Source organism: Hylobates moloch, unplaced genomic scaffold, assembly GCF_009828535.3.
Source record: "Hylobates moloch isolate HMO894 unplaced genomic scaffold, HMol_V3 SCAFFOLD_11, whole genome shotgun sequence".
Taxonomy (NCBI): Eukaryota; Metazoa; Chordata; class Mammalia; order Primates; family Hylobatidae; genus Hylobates; species Hylobates moloch.
Window position 1 is genome coordinate 883,901 of NW_026652286.1, and position 24,111 is coordinate 908,011.

Here is a 24,111-nt window from a genome sequence, read left to right on the forward strand (position 1 = left end):
AAGGGAAGCCCGTGTGAACAGATTCAGAGGGAAGGAAGAAAGCAGCACTGTGCTGAAGGCCCTACCCCTGAGTGCAGCCTCCGCCTAAGGATGGCCCAGGCAGTGGGGGTGCAGGGCCACAGGGAGAGCCAGGCCTGATAGCCTGCTAGATCAGAGCCCTCACCCAGCAAGGCTGGCTCCAGAAAGTGGAGGCCCCGAGAGGCCACCCCTTCCAGCTCTGACCCCAATGAGGTGACTGTTGGCTACATAGGGATCTCAAAAGAAGCAGGCATGTGTTGGGTTAGAGCAAAAGCCTCCCAGTGGTGTGGCGGAGCTACACGTTCTCCCTCCCATCCTCCCTCCCCAGCTTAGCCCCCAAAGTCATCCCTCTCAGTCCCAGCTTCCTCTGGGCAGGGGGCCTGGACCCCATGGCTTCCCAGGCCAGCCCTTTGAGCACCACCTGCCCCAGCCGGCCAGAGACTTCCTGTATGTAGCGCAAGAGATTTATGCAAACGGGTTGGGGCGGTGATGTCACCCCAAGGGGACTATCTCCCAGCGGCAGGCCCTTCGATAAAATCAGGAACTTGTGCTGGCCCTGCAATGTCAAGGGAGGGGGCTCACCCAGGGCTCCTGTAGCTCAGGGGGCAGGCCTGAGCCCTGCACCCGCCCCACGACCGTCCAGCCCCCGACGGGGCACCCCATCCTGAGGGGCCCTGCATTGGCCCCCACCGAGGCCGGGGATCTGACCGACTTGGAGCCCGGCTGGATGTTACAGGCGTGCAAAATGGAAGGGTTTCCCCTCGTCCCCCCTGTGAGTACCAGGATTCCTCCACCAGCCCAACCCGTGGCCCTCGGACGCCTGCCTGCCTGCCCACGAACCCGCCAGCCCACCCGCTGCCCTCCTGGCTTGCTATCAGTGGGAAGTCAGGGTTGCCTCCCTGGAACTCCTGGCCTGAGACCCAGTGAAGGGACCATTGGCTTCCTCGGAGCATGCCCTGGCGGGCTGAGGCCGGGCCCACGGTGGGGCTGTGATCGGTGGGGCCTGAACAGTTATTTATAGACAGGGCTCGGGTGGCAGGCGGAGGCCGGGGCTCCTGGGGAGGGTGCTGGGCTGAGGATGGTGAGGGTGGCGGTAGAGAGGTAGAGGAGGGAGATGGGGGGACTGGCTTGGGGGAGGCTGGTCCCCTGGACAGGAAGGGGTTGAAGGCAGGAGGCAACAGGCAGAAGTCTTGGCCCATGGCCTTGGGGCTCCTGGAGACCGAAGCTGATGGAACTCTGCGTCCCCAACGCCCAGTCTGGGGCCTGGCACAGAGGACGTGATTGTTGACCAAAGGGTCGGGGTCATGGGCCCACAGGGGTACCCACAGGGGACAGGGACTGGGCTGGAAAGGAGCCAGGAGTGGAGCTGAGACAGTGCAGTCAGGGTTGGCCCCAGGGCTGGAGTTGAGGGAGAGGCACGGCAGGGGACAGGGCTGGGACAAGGCCGGGACTGAGATTGGGGCTGGGTGGGACCGGGGGTGAGCATGTGACAAGTTAGAGTGGGGGCTGAGGCTGGGACAAGGGCAGGGACTGGGTCTTGGGGGTGAAGAAGTGAGAGCCCCAGGGGACCCCGAGAAGAGAAGGGCAGGTCGCCACTGCTCTTCACTCTGAGTGACAGTTGCAGCCTTAGGCAGGTGTCAGACCAGGGTCCCTCTGAGAGGACCCTTCTCCCTTTTCCCACCCCATGACTTCTCAGGAGTGAGGAGGCTTGAGGGGAGCCGGGAAGGGTTTGGCAGGCTGCCCACCTGACTCCACTTTCCTGGTCTAGAGGCAGCTCCCTTCCCCCACTGTGGCCCGGCTCAGAGCCACCCCAGGAGGCTGGGAGGCACCCCAGGCCTGACATCACACCAACCCGACCAGAGCCGGGCTGACATCCTGCAGCGAGGCTGCGATACCTGGAAACCCAGAGGGGCAGGTTCAGTGCTGGGCTCCTGGCCTCCTCACTTGGCCAGCCGCAGGCAGGACCAGGCAGGACAAGCCAGCCTGCTGTGGCATCCACACCCTGACACCCCTTCCCACCTGGGACCACCAAGTGGGCGGCCAGGCAGAGGGTGACGGAGGTTGTCTCAGGAAGAGCCAATTCTGCCTCAAGAAAGCCACAGGCCCACTGTCTCTGACCCCTGACCTCTCAATCCTGAACTCCAGGCGGAGCTAGACAGGTGGCAGACCTCCCTGGGCCATCCCTAGGCACCCCCAGCCCTCTCTGCAAGCTCCAGGGTCACTCTGAGTGTCTCCTGGTAGGGTGGGCTCCCAAGGCAGCCCCAGTCCCCCAAGCCCAGCCCTGAGGGCCACAGTGACGGTTGTGCAATCCTAGGCCACACACTGCGGGGGCAGGGAGGCCTGATGACTGTTGGGAAGGCTCCTGGGTGTGCACGGCCCTGTGTCTGTGCCAGTAGGGGGAGGAGGACAGGGAGGAGGGAGGGAGGTGGGAGGAAGAGGAGGAGGAAAGAAGGAAGACAGGGAGGAGGGGGAAGAAAAGGGGGACAGAGGGGAGTGAGGAGGGGGAGGAGGAAGCGAAGGAGACGGGGCGGGGGCGGGGGCGCAGTGAGGAGGGAAGGAAGAAGATAGGGAGGACTCAGGAGGGAGAGTGAGGGGATCAAGGCCCTCCATGCACTCAGCCCCTAAGCCTGCCTGGGTGACCCCTGCACCAGCCATCAGTGTGGAGGGTCATTGTGGCGCCACTGTTGCCCACGCTGTGTGAGAGGCACAGGCTGCGAGAGTGGGGCTGGGCAGGCGAGTGTGTGTCGTGCGGGTGAGTGTGCGGGTGGAATGTGAGTGGCTCTGGGGGTGTATGTATGTCGATGGCTGGAACGTGGTGTCATGCGAGTGTCAATCAAGGAGACTGCGTGTGCGCATGAGCTGAGTGAGGTGGGTGACCTCTGAGGGGGTATGAAGATGCGTGTGTGAGGGACAGTGTGCAGGCGCCTGCATGGGAGTGGGTGGGGGCTGTGAGAGTGAGTCCTCGTGTGGGATTATGAGTGTGAGGGTGTCACAGGGATCGTGTGGACATGCACATCAGTGTGACCAGGAGAGGTGTGTGGGATGAGGATGGGGGCACACAGGCATGAGTGTGAGTGTGAGCGTGAGGTGGCTATGGGGAGTAGCCCAGCACAGGGGGACCCTAGTCCTCTTCTGACCTCTGACTCCCAAGGTCCCTGTCACCCCTTTTCAGGCCTCCTGGGTCCCCTGCCCCGCTCTCTGTCCCAATTCCAGGCAGAGGGAGGGCTGTAGGCCCAATGCAGCCACTGAGCCAGGGAAGGTGATGGGGACCCAGCGTGCGGGGGTGCTGCAGGCCTGGCTGGGGTCCCCCACCATGGTGCAGGCCCTGAAACCTCCTCTCTCAGCAGCCATCGGAAGACCTGGTGCCCTATGACACGGATCTGTACCAACGCCAAACGCACGAGTATTACCCCTATCTCAGCAGTGATGGGGAAAGCCACAGCGGTGAGTATGGGGCCTGCCATGCCCCCATCCCTCAGCCCAGCCTGGGCTCCTGGGGTCTGGAAAGAGAAAAAGAATAAATGATTCCCAGGACTTCTTTGGCATTCTGAGAATCAGATCAAGTTTGCTCTCAGAGGAAGTGAACTGCGGCCTCATCGCTGCACCCCACACCTGAGCCTCCATTATGGAGCCTCTGCAGTATGTCAAGGTGCAGGGTTCATTTCTTCCATGGTTATCTGCTGGTTCTGTCCTTGTGGTCTTTTTTATAAACAAGGAAACAGGCTTAAGGTGCTAAGAGACTTGCACAAGGTCACATGGCTGCTGGGTGGAACCCAGGTCTGTCCGCTTCGGGTCCTGTGCTTTTTTTTTCTGCCCCTGCCTAACTACTCACCTCCTCCTCTCTGTTCTCGTCACTCTCTTTGACCCAAACTCCCTGCTGGCGCATCCGCACTCCCTGCCATGTGTGGTTGGCAGGGTTTCCTAACCGTGGCACTGCTGACATTTTGGGTGGGGTGATTCCTGGGTGGGCTGTCCCGGGTACCGTAGGAAGCTTAGTGGCATCCTTGCTTCTACCTACCACATGCCAGGGGCATGGCCAATCATGACAACCAAAAATGTCTCCACCCATTGACAGATCCCCCCCGGGAGGCAACATCACCCCTAACTGGGAACTGCTGGGCCAAAGGAAACCCTATGGGGACCTCTTGTTCCGCAGAGGCGGAGGTCCCCAGTTTGCTGAGGTGGGAGGAAGAGCCCTGGGTGTGGGGTCCTTCTGTCTGTCCAGTCCTTCTGGGTCTGACTGTCTGCCCCACAGCCCAGCCTCCGTCCTGGAGCAAATTCAGGGGATGGGAGAGAGGCATTAGGTGCCTGGGACCTGAGCAGGGGCTGCGGGAGGTTGCCCAAAGTGGATCTCGGCTTAGTGATGTAGACATCCCTGACCCAAAGTGATGCGGCCCAGTCAGTGGGTGAGTCGGCACTGGGGAATTCCTCAGGGCGTCTGGGACCCGGGCAGACCAGCGACTGGGGTGTCTGCACCTCAGAGGGCCCACAGCCTAGGAAGGTGTCACTCCCGAAGGCCACCCCTGCGGCCAGCCATGCCTGTAGCTCCATTCTGCAGATGCACCTGTGGCGGTCTCAACCTGATGGGCCCAGCTAGGGATCCACAGGTGCCTGGTCCACATTTAGGGCCCCAGATTCATCTGGAACTCAGACTGGAAGCCGTATCCCAGGGGTAGGCGGATAGGCCCCCAGGTCACAGCTGGGAACACACAGGCATCTTTTAGAATCTCTCGGGGCTAGAAAGCCTTTAAAATATCCTTTTTAATTCCTTCAAGCTTATTTGTAATTATATAAAAAACACATCCTCTCGGTGGGAAACCCAGGCAATGTAGAGAGAAAGTCCCCCTCCTCCAACTCCATCCCCAGCTCTCCCTACCAGGGTGAAGAGCCCGGTCTGGGGGACCCAGAGACCGCGCACCCACCTTCCCACGCAGTTCCAGGACTCCAGGAGGTCCCGCTGGGCCCCGGGACAGGCGCCCCCTGGTGGCTCGGGTCACCACAAACAGTGCTGTCGGGCCTCCTGCATGAAGGACGCCTTCTCCCCGGCCCAATCCCTCTTCAGTTCACGGGGCTTGGGTGCATTTCCTTCCGGCCTTTTGCAGCCTCAGTTTTCCTTCCTGTAATATGAGGGCGCTGCCCACATAGCTGGAAACCAGTGAGCCTGGGGCTGGGCCTGATGGAGTGAGCACTTTAGAGAAAGCATGTGTTTTCGTGGCTCAGGGCCCAAGCAGGTTCCTTATATCTCGGGTGGGACTCTAGGAATGACTCCTGATTGGATGCCTGGGCACCCCATTTTGGTCATGAACCCCCAATTCCTCCAGAGACTCCATCAGTGTTCCCAGGTGTCCTCGGCCTTGGCCCTGTCCCTCGCTTAATCACTGCCAATCAGGGCATTTGGGCTGTCCCTTTCTTTCTTTCTTTCTTTCTTTCTTTCTTTCTTTCTTTCTTTCTTTCTTCTTTCTTTCTTTCTTTCTTCTTCTTTCTTTCTTTCTTTTTCTCTTTCTTTCTTTTTTCTTTCTTTCTTTCTTTCTTTCTTTCTTTCTTTCTTTCTTTCTTTCTTCTTTCTTTCCTTTCTTCTTTCTTTTTCTTTCTTTCTTTTTTTTTTTTTTGACAGTCTTGCTCTGTTGGCCAGGCTGGAGCCTGATCTTGGCTCACTGCAACCTCTACCTCCTGGGTCCAAGCAATTCTCTTGCCTCAACATCCCAAGTAGCTGTCCAGTCCTTCTGCGTCTGACTAGGATTACAAGCATGCACTACCATGCCTGGCTAATTTTTGTATTTTTAGTAGAGATGAGGTTTTACCATGTTGGCCAGGCTGCTCTCAAACTCCTGACCTTAAGTGATCCACTTGCCTCGGCCTCCCAAAGTGCTGAGATTACTGGTGTGAACCACCGCTCCTGGCCTGTCCTTTTTTTTTTTTTTTTTTTTGATACGGAGTCTCGCACTGTCGCCCGGGCTGGTGTGCAGTGGCACAATCTTGGCTCACTGCAACCTCTGCCTCCCGGATTCAAGCGATTCTCCTGCCTCAGCCTCCCAAGTAGCTAGGATTACAGGCACCTGCCACCACACCCAGCTAATTTTTTGTATTTTTAGTAGAGGCAGGGTTTCACTATGTTGGCCAGGCTGGTCTCGAACTCCTGACCTGGTGATCCGCCTGCCTCGGCCTCCCAAAGTGCTGGGATTACAGGTATGAGCCACTGCGCCCGGCCGGGCTGTCCCTTTTTACACCGCTGGAAGGTATTGTCTGAAGACTCACCCATAGAGACCCACACACACTTCCATCAATTCCTGCATGTCCTCTTTGTCCACATTTTTAGGTACCAAAGCTTAGTGAAAAAGCTTTGGCCCAGCCCTGGCTCCATCACTCACCAGCTGTGAAAACTTGGGGCAAGTAACATAACCTCTCTGAGTCCCTATTTCCCCATTTATAAAACTGAAAGCATGAAAATACTTACCTCCTAGGGCTGTGATGATTCAGCGAGGTAAGGCATGTAATCTATGAGGTAAGGTAACGTGCAGAGGACAAGGCCCCTGCTAGCTTCACTGCATTCCTCAAGGCAGGAGGGACAAAGCGGCTGGGGAGTGGGAAAAGCACAGAGGACTCTGTGAGAGACCAACTGGATTATTTTCCACTGACCCAGGGGACAGCCAACCTGCCACCCACCCCCACATCCATGCACTCACCCTCCCATCCACCCACCTACTCGTCCATCCTGCCAGCCGCTTCCCATCTGATCCACTTTTCCTCCCTATTCCATCCATTAAATAGTCTCTGAGTATCAGACACTCTTGTAGGCTCTGGGGAGTCCATGATGAGCACCAGACAAGGCCACTGCTCTCACAGAGCTCACCCTCCAGCGAGGGGATGGGGATATAAAGAATCAGACAAACAGACTGGGCGTAGTGGCTCATGCCTGTAATTCCAGCATTTTGGGTGACTGAGGTGGGTGGATCATGAGGTCAAGAGATCGAGGTTACCCTGGCCAACATGGTGAAAACCCATCTCTACTAAAAATACAGGTGGTGGCACCCACCTGTACTCCCAGCTACTCGGGAGGCTGAGGCAGGAGAATCGCTTGAACCCAGGAGGTGGAGGTTGCAGTGAGCTGAGATCGCGCCACTGAACTCTAGCCTGGTGACAGATAAAGCGAGACTCCAGCAAAAAAAAAAAAAAAAAAAGAATCAGACAAACAGACCGTTTTCTGCAGATGTAATGCGGAGTGTCTACATGGGGGGCTGCTTTCATCTGAGTGGTCAGGGAAGGCCTTTGAGGTGGCAGCTGAGCTAAGAGAAGGAACTTGTAATTCACATGTGACCATAGGTAGGGGAGAGGTATTCAAGGTAAAGGGAACAGAAAATGCAAAAGCAGAAAGGACCCTGACAGAGGACCAGAGAGGCCAGTGAGCACAGGGCAGGGGACAGAAAGGGAAGCCAAAGGGGTCAGCTGCTCACGCAGGGCTCGAAGGCCATGGCAGGCATTTGGATTTTATCATACACACCATGGGAAGCCACTGGGGAGTTCTGAGCAGGGAAATGACATGACCATGATCTGAATAACCTTCTGTGTATGTGTGTGTGCTGAAAATTTAAATACATTTACAATCTTTTTTTTTTTTTTAAGACGGAGTTTCACTCTTGTTGCCCAGGCTGGAGTGCAGTGGTGTGATCTTGGCTCACTGCAACCTCTGGCTCCCAGGTTCAAGTGATTCTCCTACCTCAGCCTCCTAAGTAGCTGGGATTACAGGTGTGCACCACCATGCCCAGCTAATTTTGTATTTTTTTAGTAGAGATGGGGTTTCACCATGTTGGCCAGGCTGGTCTCAAACTCCTGACCTCAGGTGATCCTCCCACCTTGGCTTCCCAAAGTGCTGGGATTATAGGCATGAGCCACCACGCCTTGCCTTTTTTTTTTTTTTTTTTTTTTTTTTTTTTTTTTTTTTTTTTTTTTTGAGATAGAGTCTCACTCTCACCCAGGGTGGAGTGCAGTGGCATGATCACAGCTCACTGCAGCCTTGACCTCCTGGACTAAGGTGATTCTCCCACCTCAGCCTTCCGATTCACTGGGAGTACAGGCGCCTGCCACCATGCTCATCTAATTTTTGTATTCTTGTAGAGATGGGGTTTCGCCATGTTGCCCAGGCTGGTCTCGAACTCCTAGGCTCAAGCAATCCACCCACCTCCTCCCAAAGTGCTAGGATTACAGGTGTGAGCCACTACGCCTGGGCAAAATCTTCTAACTTTTATTTTTACATATTTTGGGGGTTTTATTTATTTTTTGAGATGGAGTCTCGCTCTGTCACCCAGGCTGGAGCGCAGTGGCGCAATCTTGGCTCACTGAAACTTCTGCCTCCTGGGTTCAAGTTATTCTCCTGCCTCAGCCTCCTGAGTACCTGGGACTACAGGCACATGCCAATACGCCTGGCTAATTTTTACATTTTAATTTTTATTTTTTTGAGACAGGGTTTCACTCTCTCACCCAGGCTGGAGTGCAGTGGCGCGATTTTGGCCCACTGCAACCTCCACCCTGGATTCAAGTGATTCTCCTGCCTCAGTCTTCTGAGTAGCTGGGATTATAGGTGCCTGCCACCATGCCCGGCTAATTTTTGTATTTTTAGTAGATACGGGGTTTCACCATGTTGGCCAGGTTGGTTGAACTCCTGATCTCAGGTGATCCACCCACTTCAGCCTCCCAAAGTGTTAGGATTACAGGCGTGAGCCACTGAGCCCAGCCTAATTTTTGTATTTTTAGTAGAGATGGGGCTTCATCATGTTGGCCAGGCTGGTCTTGAACTCCTGACTCAAGTGATCCACCTGTCTCAGCATCCCAAAGTGCTGGGATTACAGGCATGAGCCACCGCACCTGGCCTCCAGTCTTTCTATTCCAGTGCTATGTAAATGTACAAATGAAGATGTGAAATAGAGACTTGGAGCATTATTTATTGGCAAACATTTATTGAGTGCCTTTGATGTATCAGGCAGCTTGATTTTTCAGTTTGAAATATATTTTATTTACTTGTATAATCAGAATTCAACTTTAGCCATTCACAACACACACACACACACACACACACACTCACATTTCTCCACACATCCCCAATTCATTACTGTATATGGTAACATTTGTTAAATCAGTATTTGAATTTTCCACTGTTACGACCATGTGGCTATTACTCACAGCTGAGCCACATGGCATCCTTTCTTTACCTGTACTTTCTCATATCCATATTTCTTTTAATTTTTTTTTTTTTTATGAGACAGAGTCTTACTCTGTCGCCTAGGCTGGAGCACAGTGGCGTGATCTCTGCTCACTGCAGCCTCAGCCTCCTGGGTTCAAGCAATTCTCCTGCCTCAGCCTCCCGAGTAGCTGGGATTACAGGCACCCGCCACCACGCCCAGCTAATTTTTGTATTTTTAGTAAAGATGGGGTTTCGCCATGTTGGCCAGGCTGGTCTTGAACTCCTGACCTAGTGATCTGCCCGCCTCGGACTCCCAAAGTGCTGGGATTACAGGCGTGAGCCACCGTTCCTGGCCTTTTTTTTTTTTTTTTCTTTTTTTGAGACGGTGTCTCTCTGTTGTTGCCCAGGCTGGAGTGCAGTGTGCAATCTCTGTGTTGCCCAGGCTGGAGTGCAGTGTGCAATCTCAGCTCGCTACAGCCTCCACCTCCCAGGTTCCAGCAATTCTCCTGCTTCAGCCTCCTGGGTAGCTGGGATTACAGGCATGTGCCACCATGCCCAGTTAATTTTTGTATTTTTAGTAGAGGTGGGGTTTCACCATGTTGGCCAGGCTGGTCTCAAACTCCTGACCTCAGGCGATCCGCTGGCCTCAGCCTCCCAAAGTGCTGGGATTATAGGAGTGAGCCACTGTCCCCGGGGCCTCATCCCCATATTTCTGAGGGGAAATGTAGCAAGGAGGTAAGAACCCTTCTTCTGAAACCAGGCTGCTGAAACTCACCCCCCATCTCCTCCATTGCTATCCGGGTGACAATGGGCAAGATCTCCAACCTCTCTGTGCCTCAACTTCTTCATGACAATACAAACTTCACAGGATTGCTGTAGGACTGAACGAGCTACTGTATGTCAAATGCTTAGAACAGTGCCTGGAAATAGCAAATGTTTTGTACAGATTTGTTATCATGGTCGTCTCCTAAGAAAGGGTGTGTGGGAGGTGAGGTTTTTGTTGTGGTGGTGATGGTTTTATTTTGTGTTTTGCCTCATGTCTTTTATTCTGTGCTGTCACTTGATTAATCATAGTTTGGCTGTGTATGGAAATCTAAATTGAAAATCATTTTTTCCCTTAGAAATTGGAAAGCATTTTTCTACTGTCTTCTGGTTACTAGAGTTTTTCCTATGAAGTCTGATACCACTCCATGTTCTTTTAAATTTCTATTATAATTAACCTAGCTTTTCATTTGTTTCATTTGCTTTTTTTTTTTCTCTCTCTCTCTGTTTTCTTTCTCTGGAAGTTTTTAGTATCTTCTCCCTATGTCTCATGATTCAACTGAATAAGCTTTTTAAAAGGTCACTCTGGGTGGAGAGCAGATGGAAAAGAGGCAAGAATAGGAGCTGGAAAAAAGAACATTGAGGAAACTCTTGCAATAATCCAGGAAAGAGATGGTGGTGACCTGGACAAGGGTGGTGGCAACAGAGACAGAAATGGGGGGGGGGGACAGATTCAAGATAGATTTTGAAGGGCTCACAGGATTTGCTATTGTTTATTACGCTTTTTGTTTGTTTGTTTGTTTGCTTTTTTGAGACAGTCTCACTCTGTCACCCAGGCTGGAGGGCAGTGGCGTGATCTCGGCTCACTGCAACCTCTGCCTCCTGGGATCAAGTGATTCTTACGCCTCAGCCTCCCGAGTAGCTGGGATTACAGGCGCTCCACCACACCCGGCTAATTTCTTTGTGTGTATGTTTAGTAGAAACGGGGTTTCACCATGTTGGCCAGGCTGGTCTTGAACTCCTGACCTCAGGTGATCCACCCGGCTCAGCCTCCCAAAGTGCTGGGATTACAGGAATAAGCCACCATGCCCAGCCTATTACTCTTTTTTAATTGTGGTACAATACACATAGTATTAAACATTTTTAAAACCATCTTAACCATTTCTTTACATTTTAAGTGTATAGTTCTGTGATATTAAATATATTCACGTTATCATCACCATCCATCCCTATAATTATTTTCATCTTTCAAAACGGAGACTCTGTATTCATTAAACAACAGCTCGTCATTTTCCCTCCCCCCAGCCTCTGGCAGCTACCCCTTCCACTTTCTGTCTCTATGACTTTGACTATTGTAGGTGCCCCACATGGGTGGATTCATACAGTATTTGTTCTTTTATGCCTTCATTTAGCATAATGTTCTCAAGGCTTACCCATTTACCCATGGTGTAGCATGTGTCAGCATTTCCTTCATCTTTAAGGTTGAATCATATTCCCATTGTATGCGCGTGCCACGTTTTGCGCGTGTGCCACGTTTTGCGTATCCAGCTGTCTGACACTTGGGGTGTTTCTGCCGTTTGGCTCTTGTGAAGAATGCTGCTATGAAGAAGGGTGTGGAAAGGCCCTGTTTTCAATTTTTTTGGATATATGCCCAGAAGGAGGATTGCTAGATCATATGCTAATTCTATTTTTATTTTTTTGAGACGGAGTCTCACCCTGTCACTCAGGCTGGAGTGGAGTGGTACGATCTCGGCTCACTGCAACCTCCACCTCACAGGTTCAAGTGATTCTTCTGTCTCAGAATCCCGAGTAGCTGGGATTACAGGTGTCCACCACCACGCCTGGGTAATTTTTGTATTTTTAGTAGAGACAGGTTTCGCCATGTTGGCCAGGCTGGTCTCGAACTCCTGACCTCAGACGATCTGCCCGTCTTGGCCTCCCAAAGTGCTGGGAATACAGGTGTGAGCCAATGCGCCCAGCCTATTTTTAGTTTTATTAAAAGTTAAACCATCGGCCGGGCGCAGTGGCTCATGCCTGTAATCCCAGCACTTTGGGAGGCCAAGGCAGGTGGATCACAAGGTCAAGAGATCGAGACCTGGCTAACATGGTGAAACCCCGTCTCTACTAAAAATACAAAAAATTAGCCAGGCGCGGTGGCGGGAGCATGTAGTCCCAGCTACTCAGGAGGCTGAGGCAGGAGAATGGCGTGAACCTGGGAGGCGGAGCCTGCAGTGAGCTGAGATTGCGCCACTGCACTCCAGCCTGGGCGAGAGCGAGACTCCGTCTCAAAAAAAAAAAAATGTAACCATCATCTATTTCCCATTGTGGCTGCATCATTTTACATTTCCAACAACGGTATACTAGTATCCTAATTTTTCTGCACCTTCACCAACACCTGCTATTTTCTTTCTTTCTTTCTTTTTAATTAGAAGCTATACTAATGAGTGTGCTGGACTTTGCTATTTACGATAGGATTTTATTTTTTTTTTTGAGGCAGGGTCTCACTCTGTTTCCCAGACTGGAGTGCAGTGGTGTGACCTCGACTCACTGCAACCTCCACCTCCCAGGCTCAGGTGATTTTCCTGCCTTAGCCTCCCAAGTAGCTGGGATTACAGGTGCACGCCACCACGCCCGGCTACTTTTTGTATTTCTAGTAGAGACTGGGTTTCACCATGTTGACCAGACTGGTCTCGATCTCCTGACCTAAAATGATCCACCCACCTCGGCCTCCCAAAGTGCTGGGATTACAAGCTTGAGCCACCGTGCTTGGCCTACAATAGGATTAATGAAGAAAAGAGTTCCAAAATGTGAATTCTATCCATCCATCCATCCATCTATCCATCCAATTTCCATATACTTCTTCATCCTTTCATAGCACTAACCATCTATCCATTCATTAATTTATTCACACACCCATCTAATCATCCACTTAGCCACCTTTCCAACTATTCTTCCCTCTACCTACCAAGCCCTCCATCTTGCACTGGCCTATCCATCTAATAAATATATACTAAGTATCTTTTATATGCCAGGCACATTGCTAGATGCTGTGGAATGAATAAAACACAGGTTCTGCAAGCTCCATCTTTGTAACAAGGGAAAGAATTAAAACTCTAATAATTAGAATCCAAGGTAGAGAGTAACAAGTGCCACGAAACCTTCAGTTCTCTGTTCTCTGAGCCTGTTTCTTTTCTTTTCTTTTCTTTTTGAGACAGCGTTCCACTCTTGTCGTCCAGGCTGGAGTGCAATGGCGTGATCTCGGCTCACTGTAACCTCCGCCTCCTGGGTTTAAGCAATTCTCCTGACTCAGCCTCTGAGTAGCTGGGATTACAGGCACCTGCCACCATGCCCAGCTAATTTTTTTCTATTTTTAGTAGAGACAGGGTTTCACCATCTCGGCCAGGCTGATCTCGAACTCCTGACGTCAGGTGATCCACCTGCCTCGACCTCTGAACCTGTTTCTACGTCTGAATAATTTTCAGGAGAGGCTGGGCTTTGGGAGCCCTAGTCTAGTGGTCTATGATCTTCTGAGAAGGTTTTTTTCTTGGCCCCTCCTTTCCTGATTCCTCATCTTTCTTCTCTGTTTTGATCACACTTTTGCTCCCCTGGGAAGAGCCCAGGGCTTCAGGCTGGAGGTTGCGTTCTGAGGAGATAAGGTCAGCTGAATGACACTTAAGCCTTGACATTTTTTGTGGGTTTGTTTTGAATATGATTTTATTTTTACACTGGTGACGTACAGGTGTTAGTGACACCAAAAAACTGAGTAAGACTAGAGATGTGTGGGTAGGACTTTGGCCCCAGATTGAGAACTGGTTTAGAGGGAGGAAATGAGAGATGAAGATGAATGGGTCATTTCTGGCTGGCTGGATGATGTAGTTGGATGGATAATGGTTCCATGATGAATGGATGGATGAAGGATAGATGGGTGGATGATGGGGGGATGAAGGATGGATGTAGGGTGGATGAAGAATGACAGGTGATGGGTAATGATGGTGATCAGGTGGATAAAAGTACTCATTAAAATCTCTCAGTGTTGGCTGGGTGCAGTGGCTCATGCCTGTAATCCCAGCACTTTGGAAGGCCAAGGCGGGGGGATCGCAAGGTCAGGAGTTTGACACCGGCCTGGCCAACATGGTGAAACCCCATTTCTACTAAAAATACAAAAATTAGTTGGGCGGGGTGGCAGGCGCCTGTAGTCCCAGCTACTTAGGAGGCTGAGGCAGAAGAATCGCTTGAACCCAGGAGGCAGAGGTTGCAGTGAGCTGAGATCACGCCACCGCATTCCAGTCTGGGCGACAGCGTGAGACTCCGTCTCAAAAAAATGAAATAAAAAATCTCTCAGTGTCACCACAGGTCTTACTTAAAGTTTTCATTAGTCATCTTGTTTCTCAGAGGTGCTATGGTATAGTGGTAAGATTTCAGTCCTTGGGGTCAGATACAGGTGGGTTTGGGTCCTGATTCTATCACTGTCTGCTGTAAAGGACTTAACTTCTCTGAGCCATAGATTCCTCCTATGCAAAAGATAGCTTATACTGTAGTGGCCACCTCCTGAGAGCTAGGGTTAGGATTAAACGAGATAATGTGGATTGAACCCTTAGCACAGTGTCTGGTATATAAAAAATACACTAAAAGCTAACTTTTGTTGATCATTTAATCAAATAGCGATTGAGATCTACTGCCTGTTGGGTGCCTACCGGTCTGCAGAAATGAGGGTCCGGAGCCATGTCCAGATGTTATGCAAGTGACATTATATTCTTTCGAGGAGCTGAGAGTCATGCTAAGGGGGCATATGGGTGACCCCTGAATGGATGGTCTGGGTGGCCCAGTGAAGGGACACAAAGAAATAAAGCAATTTGTTCTCAAAGAGTCATCCGGAAATGGGGTCCAAAGAGCCCAGGAGTGCTGACCTCTGCACTAGGAGGGGTTCCTTGTACTGTGTTCTCACAGAGGGCTCTGTATTTGGAATATTTCTGCCTACCAGACAGTATTTATTACATAATTGCCTGAGCACTAAATCACAGGTAAAGGTGAGGTATCCATTGGGCCTTCTGAAACCTTAATTGTAGCTCGGGAGTCTCAGCTGCAGCCTCTTCAGGAGACCCCGGGTGGAATTGCAGAGTTTCTGTGAGCACAAAACCTCCTTGGGTGGCTTTAGATGCAGATTCCCAGCTCCCCTTAGTGCTTCTGCTTCAGTGGGTCTCCAGCAGGACCCCACATTTACAGGCTTTTCCAGCCTCTCCAAGTGACGGATGAAGGTGGACTGAGACCAGGTTTGGGAAATGCTGGCCTCAGGCTGGGACCATCACAGTGACGCCGTGGGTCTAACGTGGAGCCGGAACAGAGGTGGGGGTGGGGAGGAAAACAGAGCAGTTGGGTGCCTCTTAGCCCACACCTAAGGGGTGCATGCACTCAGGGTCCCTCCAGCCCTGGAGTGGGAGTGGGTTCGGGGATGGGGGTTTGATAGGCAGGATCCATAAGGGCATTATACCAGGGCACTCCAACTTGGGCAGGGGAAGGCAGAAATGGGCAGAGCCAGAAGAGGGGCTGAAGCAGGGATCAACAACTGGAGAGGAATCATTTCACCAAATCCCAGAGCCCCAGGACAGCCTCCTCACTAAAGAACAGAGCAAACTCTCCCACAGCAAGGAGAGTTTCGGGATCTTGTTAGCTCACTGCAAGATGAAAATGCAAATTAAGGCCAGCTGCCTGTAATCTCAGCACTTTAGGAGGCCGAGGCGGGTGGATCACGAGGTCAGGAGATCGCCACCATCCTGACTAACACAGTGAAACCCCGTCTCTACTAAAAATACAAAAAAGTTAGCCGGGCGTGGTGGCGGGCACCTGTAGTCCCAGCTACTCGGGAGGCTGAGGCAGGAGAATGGCGTGAACCCGGGAGGTGGAGCTTGCAGTGAGCTGAGATCGTGCCACTGCACTCCAGCCTGGGCGACAGAGTGAGACTCCGTCTCAAAAAAAAAAGAAAAGAAAATGCAAATTAAGTTTTGTTTTGTTTTGTTTTGGCTTCAGGTTTAGATAATTTTGCAGAGGAGCGTCTCAGAGGCTTTTTTTTTTTTTTTTTTGGAGACTGCGTCTTGCTCTATTGCCCAGGTGGGAATGCAGTGGCGTGATCTCGGCTCACCACAACCTCCGCCTCCCCAGGTTCAAGGGATTCTCCTGCCTCAGCCTCCTGAGTAGCTGGGATTACAGGCACCTGCCATCAGGCCCAGCTAATTTTTATATTTTTGTAGAGACGGGGTTTCGCTATGTTGGCCAGACTGGTCTCAAACTCCTGACCTCAGGTGATCTGCCCACGTTGGTTTCCCAAAGCCCGGCCTGAGAGGCTTCTTAAGAGGCTGGGATTCGGCTGGGCTTGGTGGCTCATGCCTGTAATCCAAGCATTTGGGGAGGCTGAGGTGGGAGGATCACTTGAGCCCAGGAGTTGAAGGCAACATAGTGAGATTCCATCTCAATTTAAAAAGAGTTGTTTTTTTGTTTTTTTTTTTTTGAGATGGAGTCTCACTCTGTCACCCAGCCTAGAGTGCAGTGGTGTGATCTTGGCTCACTGCAACCTCCGCCTCCCAGGTTCAAGCGATTCTCCTGCCTCAGCCTCCCAAGTAGCTGGGACTACAGGCGCCCACCATCATGCCCAGCTAATTTTTGCATTTTCAGTAGAGATGGGGTTTCATCATGTTGGCCAGGTTGGTCTTGAACTCCTGACCTCAGGTGATCTGCCCGCCTCGGCCTCCCAAAGTGCTGGGATTACAGGTGTGAGCCACTGCACCTGGCCTAGAAAGACATGTTTATTTTAAAAAAGAGGCAATAATTGATTGATTCATTCAGGAAATGTTTGTTGAGGGCCCACTCTACTTAGGCACTGGGAAGACAGAGGTGAACAAAACCAGTCCCTGCCCTCATGGTGCCATGCTTGGGCTTCAACTGCAGTGACAACATGGTCCCCTAAAATTATTTCTCTGGGCCATTGACTAAGGTGGCCAGGAGCAGGGAGAACAAGAGGAAAGAAACATGTATTAAAAGCATTCGCTCTATGCTTGTTCAAGTGCTAATCCAGGCTCTTTTTTTTTAGTTAAAAATTTTTTTTTGTTAAGCCCCTCCCCCTGCACACTGAATACTTTTTTATTAAGAGACAGGGTCGCAGCCAGGTGCGGTGGCTCATGCTTGTAACCCCAGCACTTTGGGAGGCTGAGGCGGGCAGATCACGAGGTCAGGAGATCAAGACCAGCCTGGCCAATATAGTGAAACCCCATCTCTACTAAAAATACAAAAATTAGCTGGGCATGGTGGCACGTGCCTGTATTCCCAGCCACTTGGGAGGCTGAAGCAGGAGAATCGCTTGAACCCAGGAGGTAGAGGTTGCAGTGAGCCGATATCGTGCCACTGCACTCCAGCTTGGGCAAAAGTGAGACTTCATCACAGAAAAAAAAAAAAAAAAAAAGAGAGAGACAGGGTCTCACTCTGTCACCCAGGCTGGAGGCGTGGATGTAATCATAGCTCACTGCAGCCTCAAACTCCTGGGCTCAAACGATCTTTTTGTATCAGCCTCCCAAGTAGCTGGGACTACAGGTGTGTGCCACCATGTCTGGCAAATTTTTAAACATGTTTTGTAGAGATAGGGTCTCACTATGCTGCCCAGGCCGGTCTCAAACTCCTGGGCTGAAGTGATCCTCCCTCTCCAGCCTCCTGAGTAGCTGGGATTATAGGTGTAACCACACTCAGTGGGAATCTAGGCTCTTTAGAACAAACTATTATTATTATTAATAATATAATGATGAAGTTAATGTTTATCAAGGTCTTACTTTGTGCCAAGTTCTAGTCTAAGCACTTTGCAAGCAATAGGTCATTTGCTTCTGAAAACAAGCCTGTGAGATGGGTGTAACTGTCAGCCCCATTTAACAGATGAGGACACAGGCTTGGAGAAATAGAATGACCTTCCCATTGTCACACAGTGGTAAATGGCAGAGCCAGAACTTAAGCCCAGCTCTGCCTTTCTCTCCTCTCTGCCATGTGGCTTCCTGAAGGTGGGAGTCTGGGCTGTCTGGACTGTGAAGCCAAATAATTATACATGTAGACAAGGCCTCGGTAACTACTCAGGTGCACTTCTGACTTTTAGAGTGGGGAATGAGAGGCTCCAGGAGAAAAAAATGTCTTGTCCATGGTCAGATTGCAAAACTACCGCTGAGCAGGTTTAGAAAGCGAGTACTCCGAGATCCAGTCCAGAACCGAAAGTCATCATTATCTATCAGGGATGTGTGAGTACGTGTTTGTGTGAGAGAGAAAGAGAGAGGCGGGCAGGCATGTGTACACCTTCGTACACACGCGCGCGCGCGCGCACACACACACACACACACACACACACACGCATGGCTGGTGGTGGACTTGTCCCAGAGACACTGCCTGGACCTGGAGTCTCATAGGCGCCCTCTTCGGCCCACATGAGACAGCCGATCTTGTCACTTTATTACCACGCTTCATTCTGGACCCCAAATGGCGCCCAGGAAGTCCCGCAGATGTGTGGCAGTTTTTGTTCCTGGAAAAGGTGCTCGTGCTGAAGATCTTCCCCAGTTCCAACACAGGGCTTTCGGTGGCGTGGGGCTACTCCCTGGACTTCAGTCCCCTCCACCGCAGACCCTGAAGGGACCCACAGGGGGTTTTCCAGGAAAGTCTCAGGTCCCAGGAACCTCATGGGAACACAGACACCACTGCTTAAGGTCATGGCTTTGAAGAGGAAGGGCCACCGTGTGCCTGGACAAGTTCTAGTGTGTGAGGAATGTCAGCCCTGTGACTCTGCTGTCACACCTTGGCCATGTGACAAGGCCATGTGAGTGTGTGTGTGTGCGTGAGACCGAGAGAGAGACTGTGGGCAGCCAGGGAGCTCAGGGACCCGTGGGAGGTGTTTTTCTTTTCTTTATTTTTTTTTGAGATGGAGTCTCGCTCTGTCGCCCAGGCTGGAGTGCAGTGGCACAATCTCAGCTCACTGTAGCCTCCTCCAGGGTTCACGCCATTCTCCCGCCTCAGCCTCCCGAGTAGCTGGGACTATAGGCGCCTGCCACCACGCCCGGCTGATTCTTTTGTATTTTACTAGAGACGGGGTTTCACCGTGTTAGCCGGGATGGTCTCGATCTCCTGACCTCGTGATCCACCCGCCTCGGCCTCCCAAAGTGCTGGGATTACAGGTGTGAGCCACTGCGCCCAGCGAGGTTTTTTTTTTTTTTTTGAGGCAGAGTCTCACTCTGTCGCCAGGCTGGAGTGCAGTGGCGCGATCTCGGCTCACTGCTACCTCCACCTCCCGGGTTCAAGCGATTCTCCTGCCTCAGCCTCCTGAGTAGCTGGGATTACAGGCGCCCACCACCACGCCCAGCTAATATTTTGTATTTTAGTAGAGATGGGATTTCACCACGTTGGCCAGGATGGTCTCGATCTCCTGACCTCGTGATCCGCCCGCCTCGGCCTCCCAAAGTGCTGGGTTTACAGGCGTGAGCCACCGTGCCCGGCCCTGGCCGGGCGGTTTTAACAGGATGGGAGGGGAATCAACTTTCCCTGAGGGCCGGCTCTGGTGCAAGGTGTTTTACAAATGTGTACTCATTCGTATTCTCCCAATAACTGTGATCCCCATTTTACAGGCAACTCCACTGAGGCTAGAGAGGCCACATTTGTGCCTGAGCTCACACAGCAAGTAAATGGCAGAGCCAGGATCAGACGCTGGTCTGTGTGACTGCACAGGAATCAGGATGGAATTGCTGAGAACACGAGCTTTGCTTCAGCCCTGAGTCCTGGCTCTGACCCGGATGCTTTTGACCTTGGGCATGCTATGTGGCCACTCGAAGCCTCAGTGTCCTCATCTATAAAGTGCAGTCCTAGCGTAACCATGCAGGTGGCGAGGGTTAAATGAGATGGTGAGGCCCCATATGGCCTGGCAGTATTATTTAATGTTACTATAACATTGTCCTGCCCTGCCCAACCCTGAGCTCACCCCATACTGCCTGGCTGTCCCCCACAGACCATTACTGGGACTTCCACCCCCACCACGTGCACAGCGAGTTCGAGAGCTTCGCCGAGAACAACTTCACGGAACTGCAGAGCGTGCAGCCCCCGCAGCTGCAGCAGCTCTACCGCCACATGGAGCTGGAGCAGATGCACGTCCTCGACACCCCCATGGTGCCACCCCATCCCAGTCTTGGCCACCAGGTGCGTGCCACCGCCTGCCCCGTCCCCCAGGAGACTGCCAGGCCTGTGGTGGGGCCCGGGAGCTTCACAGGAAGCTGACACAGGCTCTTACCCAACTCAGCTTCCTGCCCCACAGAGCCAACGGCGGCTGGAGCCCCAACGGCTGCCACCTGACCCCCCGAGTGACCTCATGACCCCACACCCCTTATCTCGTCTCACCCCGAGTATGGAGAGACCCCAGATAATTCTCGCACCCTCACCGAGCCTCCCCACCCCAACGCCTTGTTGTGGGCCCTCCTGGGCCTCACTGTCTGCCACCCCCATTCACTAGCCCTCATGGATCCCACACCAAGTCACTGAACACCTCTACTGACCCTGCCTCTCCCCAGTGACCCTCCCTACTGACCCTAACCTGGATCAGTGACCTCTGCTGACCTCTACCACCCCTACTGACCTCCAGGGTCCCTCCACTCACTCATCACCCCACCTATGAAACCCCCTTCCAGACCCAACGCACCGGCCCCCAGCACACCCACTTCTGACCCCAGCCTAATGGGGGTCCACACAGCACCTCTGCAGGGAGGAGAACAAGGCACCACTTCCCCGGTGCCCACAGTCGTAAACCAGGAGGCCCAGCTGGGAGGGCTGAGTGGGCTGGATGTCAGCACCCCTCGCCCCACAGCCTGCACCCTATGTGCAGCACCTCAACTGGCCCCCCTTTTCCCTGGCCTTCCCCCAGTCTCCTGTGCCTGCCATCATCCCCTGCCCTCTGCACTCCTTCTCTCCCCAGCTGACCTCCCTCCCAGCCCCCCTGAGCTGTAAGCGGGCCCTTCCTGACTCTGATCTCTTTCCCCCACCGTCCAGGTCTCCTACCTGCCCCGGATGTGCCTCCAGTACCCATCCCTGTCCCCAGCCCAGCCCAGCTCAGATGAGGAGGAGGGCGAGCGGCAGAGCCCCCCACTGGAGGTGTCTGATGGCGAGGCGGATGGCCTGGAGCCCGGACCTGGGCTCCTGCCTGGGGAGACAGGTGGGGCACCTGGCCCTCCACCCTGGCCCCGACCCTGGCCGTGTCTGCGCCCTGCCCCCACCCAGCCAGGCCAACTGACCCAGCAGCCATTGCCACCGAGTTGCGTGTGTGTGTGTGTGCATGTTTGCCAATGTGTGTGTTTTGTGGGGCTGTCTGTGGCTGTCTCTATGTGTGTGTGTATCTGTTGTGAGTGCATACGGGCATCTCCACGAAGTGTGCCAGGTTGTGTGTGTCTCTCTGTGCCATGAGTGTGTGTAGATCTGGGTGTGTGTGAGCAAGTGCGCAGAGGGTGTGTGTGAACAGGTATGGGCAGGTGCGTGTGTGCGAGTGGCTGTGTGAGTGGGTGTGTGAGAAGCTGAACGTGAGAGCTGGTGTGGCTGAGAGTGGGTGTGGCCATGTTTGTGTGTCTGTCAGCACATGAATGTATTTCAGTGTGTGTGAGCAGGTGTGCACGTATGCTCATGTCAGTGGGTGTCAGCAGTGTGTGGGTGTGCCTGTGTGAGCAGGGATGCGAGCATGGTAGATGTCAGTGGCGGTAAGCAGGCATGTGTGAGTGATATGTGTGAGTGAGCAGGTGTGTGAGCAGGTGTATGTGTGTGAATGTGTGTGTAAGCAGGGATGTGTGTGATATAAGTGAGTGTGTGATATAAGTGTGTGAACGGGCATGAGTGTATGAGCAGGTGTGTGTCAGTGGATGTGTGAGTGGGTGTGGACATGTTTGAGGGTGTATGTAAGCAGGTGTGTGTGAGCAGCAAGGTGTGAGCTGGGGTGTGTGAGCATGTATGTATTATGTGAGGTTTGTGCATGTATGTGAGTGGATATGTGTTTTAGCGTGTGTGAGCATGTGTGTGTTCCTGTGTGTGAGGGGGTGAGGACAGGCTTAAGCACCTGCGTGTGTGAGCGGGTGTGTATGTGAGTGGGTGTGCGAACAGGTGTGTGTATGTGTGAAAGCACGTGTGTGAATGAGTGTGTGAGCATGTGGGTGTGAGTCTGAGTGTGTGGGAGCACGTGCATTGTGTGTGCATGTGTGTGACTGCGCGTGTGTGATCAGGTGCATTATGTGTGTACGTGTGAGCAGGTGTGTGGGTGTGAGCACGTGTGAGTGCATTGTGTTTGAGCATGAGTGTGGGTGTGAGAAGGTGCGTTGTGTGAGCACGTGTGTGAGTGGGTGTGGGCGTGATGTGTCAGCATGAGTGTAAGCAGGTGTGGGTGAGTGGGTGCGTTATGTGGGTGTGTGAGCATGTGTGTACACTTGGTGCATTGTGGGGGTGCGAGTGTGTGAGCGTGGGGGGTGAGTGCGTGTGTGTGGGTGTGTGTGAACGGGTGTGTGCGCGCCAGCAGGTGTGTGTGTGTGTGTGTGAGTGTGGGTGCGTTGTGTGTGCACGCCCGGCGCGGGCTGGGACAGCCGTTCCCCTGCCCTTCCCGGCCACCCCGTCCCCGGGTCCCCGTGCGTGCCCAAGGCGGCGGGGGGGCGGCTCCCATGTGGGCCCCGGGCCCCCTCCCACCGGGCCCTCCCCCCGCAGGCAGCAAGAAGAAGATCCGCCTGTACCAGTTCCTGTTGGACCTGCTCCGCAGCGGCGACATGAAGGACAGCATCTGGTGGGTGGACAAGGACAAGGGCACCTTCCAGTTCTCGTCCAAGCACAAGGAGGCGCTGGCGCACCGCTGGGGCATCCAGAAGGGCAACCGCAAGAAGATGACCTACCAGAAGATGGCGCGCGCGCTGCGCAACTACGGCAAGACGGGCGAGGTCAAGAAGGTGAAGAAGAAGCTCACCTACCAGTTCAGCGGCGAAGTGCTGGGCCGCGGGGGCCTGGCCGAGCGGCGCCACCCGCCCCACTGAGCCCGCAGCCCCCGCCGGGCCCCGCCGGGCCTCCCCGCCGGCCATAGCATTAAAGCCCTCGCCCGGCCCGGACACAGGGAGAGGACGCTCCCGGGGCCCAGAGGCAGGACTGTGGCGGGCCGGGCCTCGCCTCACCCGCCCCTCCGCCCCCTCCAGTCCCCTCCACGTCCCGCTTCGCCTCCCTCCAGGACTCCGCCCCGGCTCCGGGAGGGCCACCTGGGCGTCGGACCCCACCGGGGCGACCTTGCTGAGGACGACCCGGGGTACAGCCTTGGGAGTCTCACGTCCGTCTGTAAATCAGATCTCCCCTCTCACCCCACCCACCCATTCACCTCCTCCCAGAAAACAAGTAAAGTTATTCTCAGTCCATCCCCTTGCAGCACAGAGTCTCTTTTGAAATCTGTTGTGTGCCTCTTCTGGCCCTTGTGTGCTGCGACGTCTCTCTTTTTGTCATTTGTCCATCGGGTGTTTACTGAGGACTGTACCCAATGCTGGCCCCTGGGAACACGAGGACCAATGACACAGAGCGCCTGACCAGCAGTTAAGAGTTTGGTGGAAAGAACGAGTCCTCAATTGTGATTAGGAGAATAGATCCTATTTAAAAGCTCTCTACTCCCCATAGTTGTTTTTAAGCCTTGATGAGGTTTGAACTCATATGATGATGATGACCATGACCATAGCGACAGCATTGGATTTTCTGGTCAATTAGTACCTGCCAACCTTGAGATGCGGAGTCTAATATCACTCCATTTTATAGAATGGGAAACTGAGGCTTGTAGAGGTCAAATTATTTCCCCGAGGTCACAGCCGCTGAGTTGGATCAGACTCCAGGTCTGTCCCGACACATGAACATGGAGTGGGAGGCTTTGCTTATCTGGAAGAGGATACTCTTCAGCATTCCGAGGACAGGAATTAAGCCCCAAAGCTCCTGTGGGCCCCAAAGCATTCTCATGAGCTGCACGCCTAGCAGGACTTTAGACCCAAGTGAATCCCTGGTGGGACCCCCAGGTTCTGTTTGCTTTCTAGCTCCTAGCCACAGCAGGGGAGAAACAGACCAAGCTGAGCGGAGAAGCCTGTAAGTCCTGTGTTTTCCTTCAGATGGTAGCA

The 24,111-nt window shown here is 53.0% G+C and overlaps 1 protein-coding gene across 2 annotated transcripts; it reads left to right on the plus strand.

The window, feature by feature from the left end:
• The first annotated feature begins 544 nt into the window (after positions 1-544).
• Positions 545-23,375, plus strand: SPI1 (Spi-1 proto-oncogene). 2 transcript variants are annotated; one of them, XM_032165980.2, is made up of 5 exons: positions 545-790; positions 3,363-3,462; positions 19,968-20,155; positions 20,999-21,161; positions 22,685-23,375. In XM_032165980.2, the coding sequence occupies exons 1-5, from the start codon at positions 746-748 to the stop codon at positions 23,002-23,004; spliced, it is 816 nt and encodes a 271-aa protein (XP_032021871.1). In that variant the 5' UTR covers positions 545-745; the 3' UTR covers positions 23,005-23,375. The 2 variants fall into 2 exon arrangements, with proteins under 2 accessions (XP_032021871.1, XP_032021872.1); XM_032165981.2 differs by having other exon boundaries at positions 3,366-3,462.
• Positions 23,376-24,111: the final 736 nt, after the last annotated feature.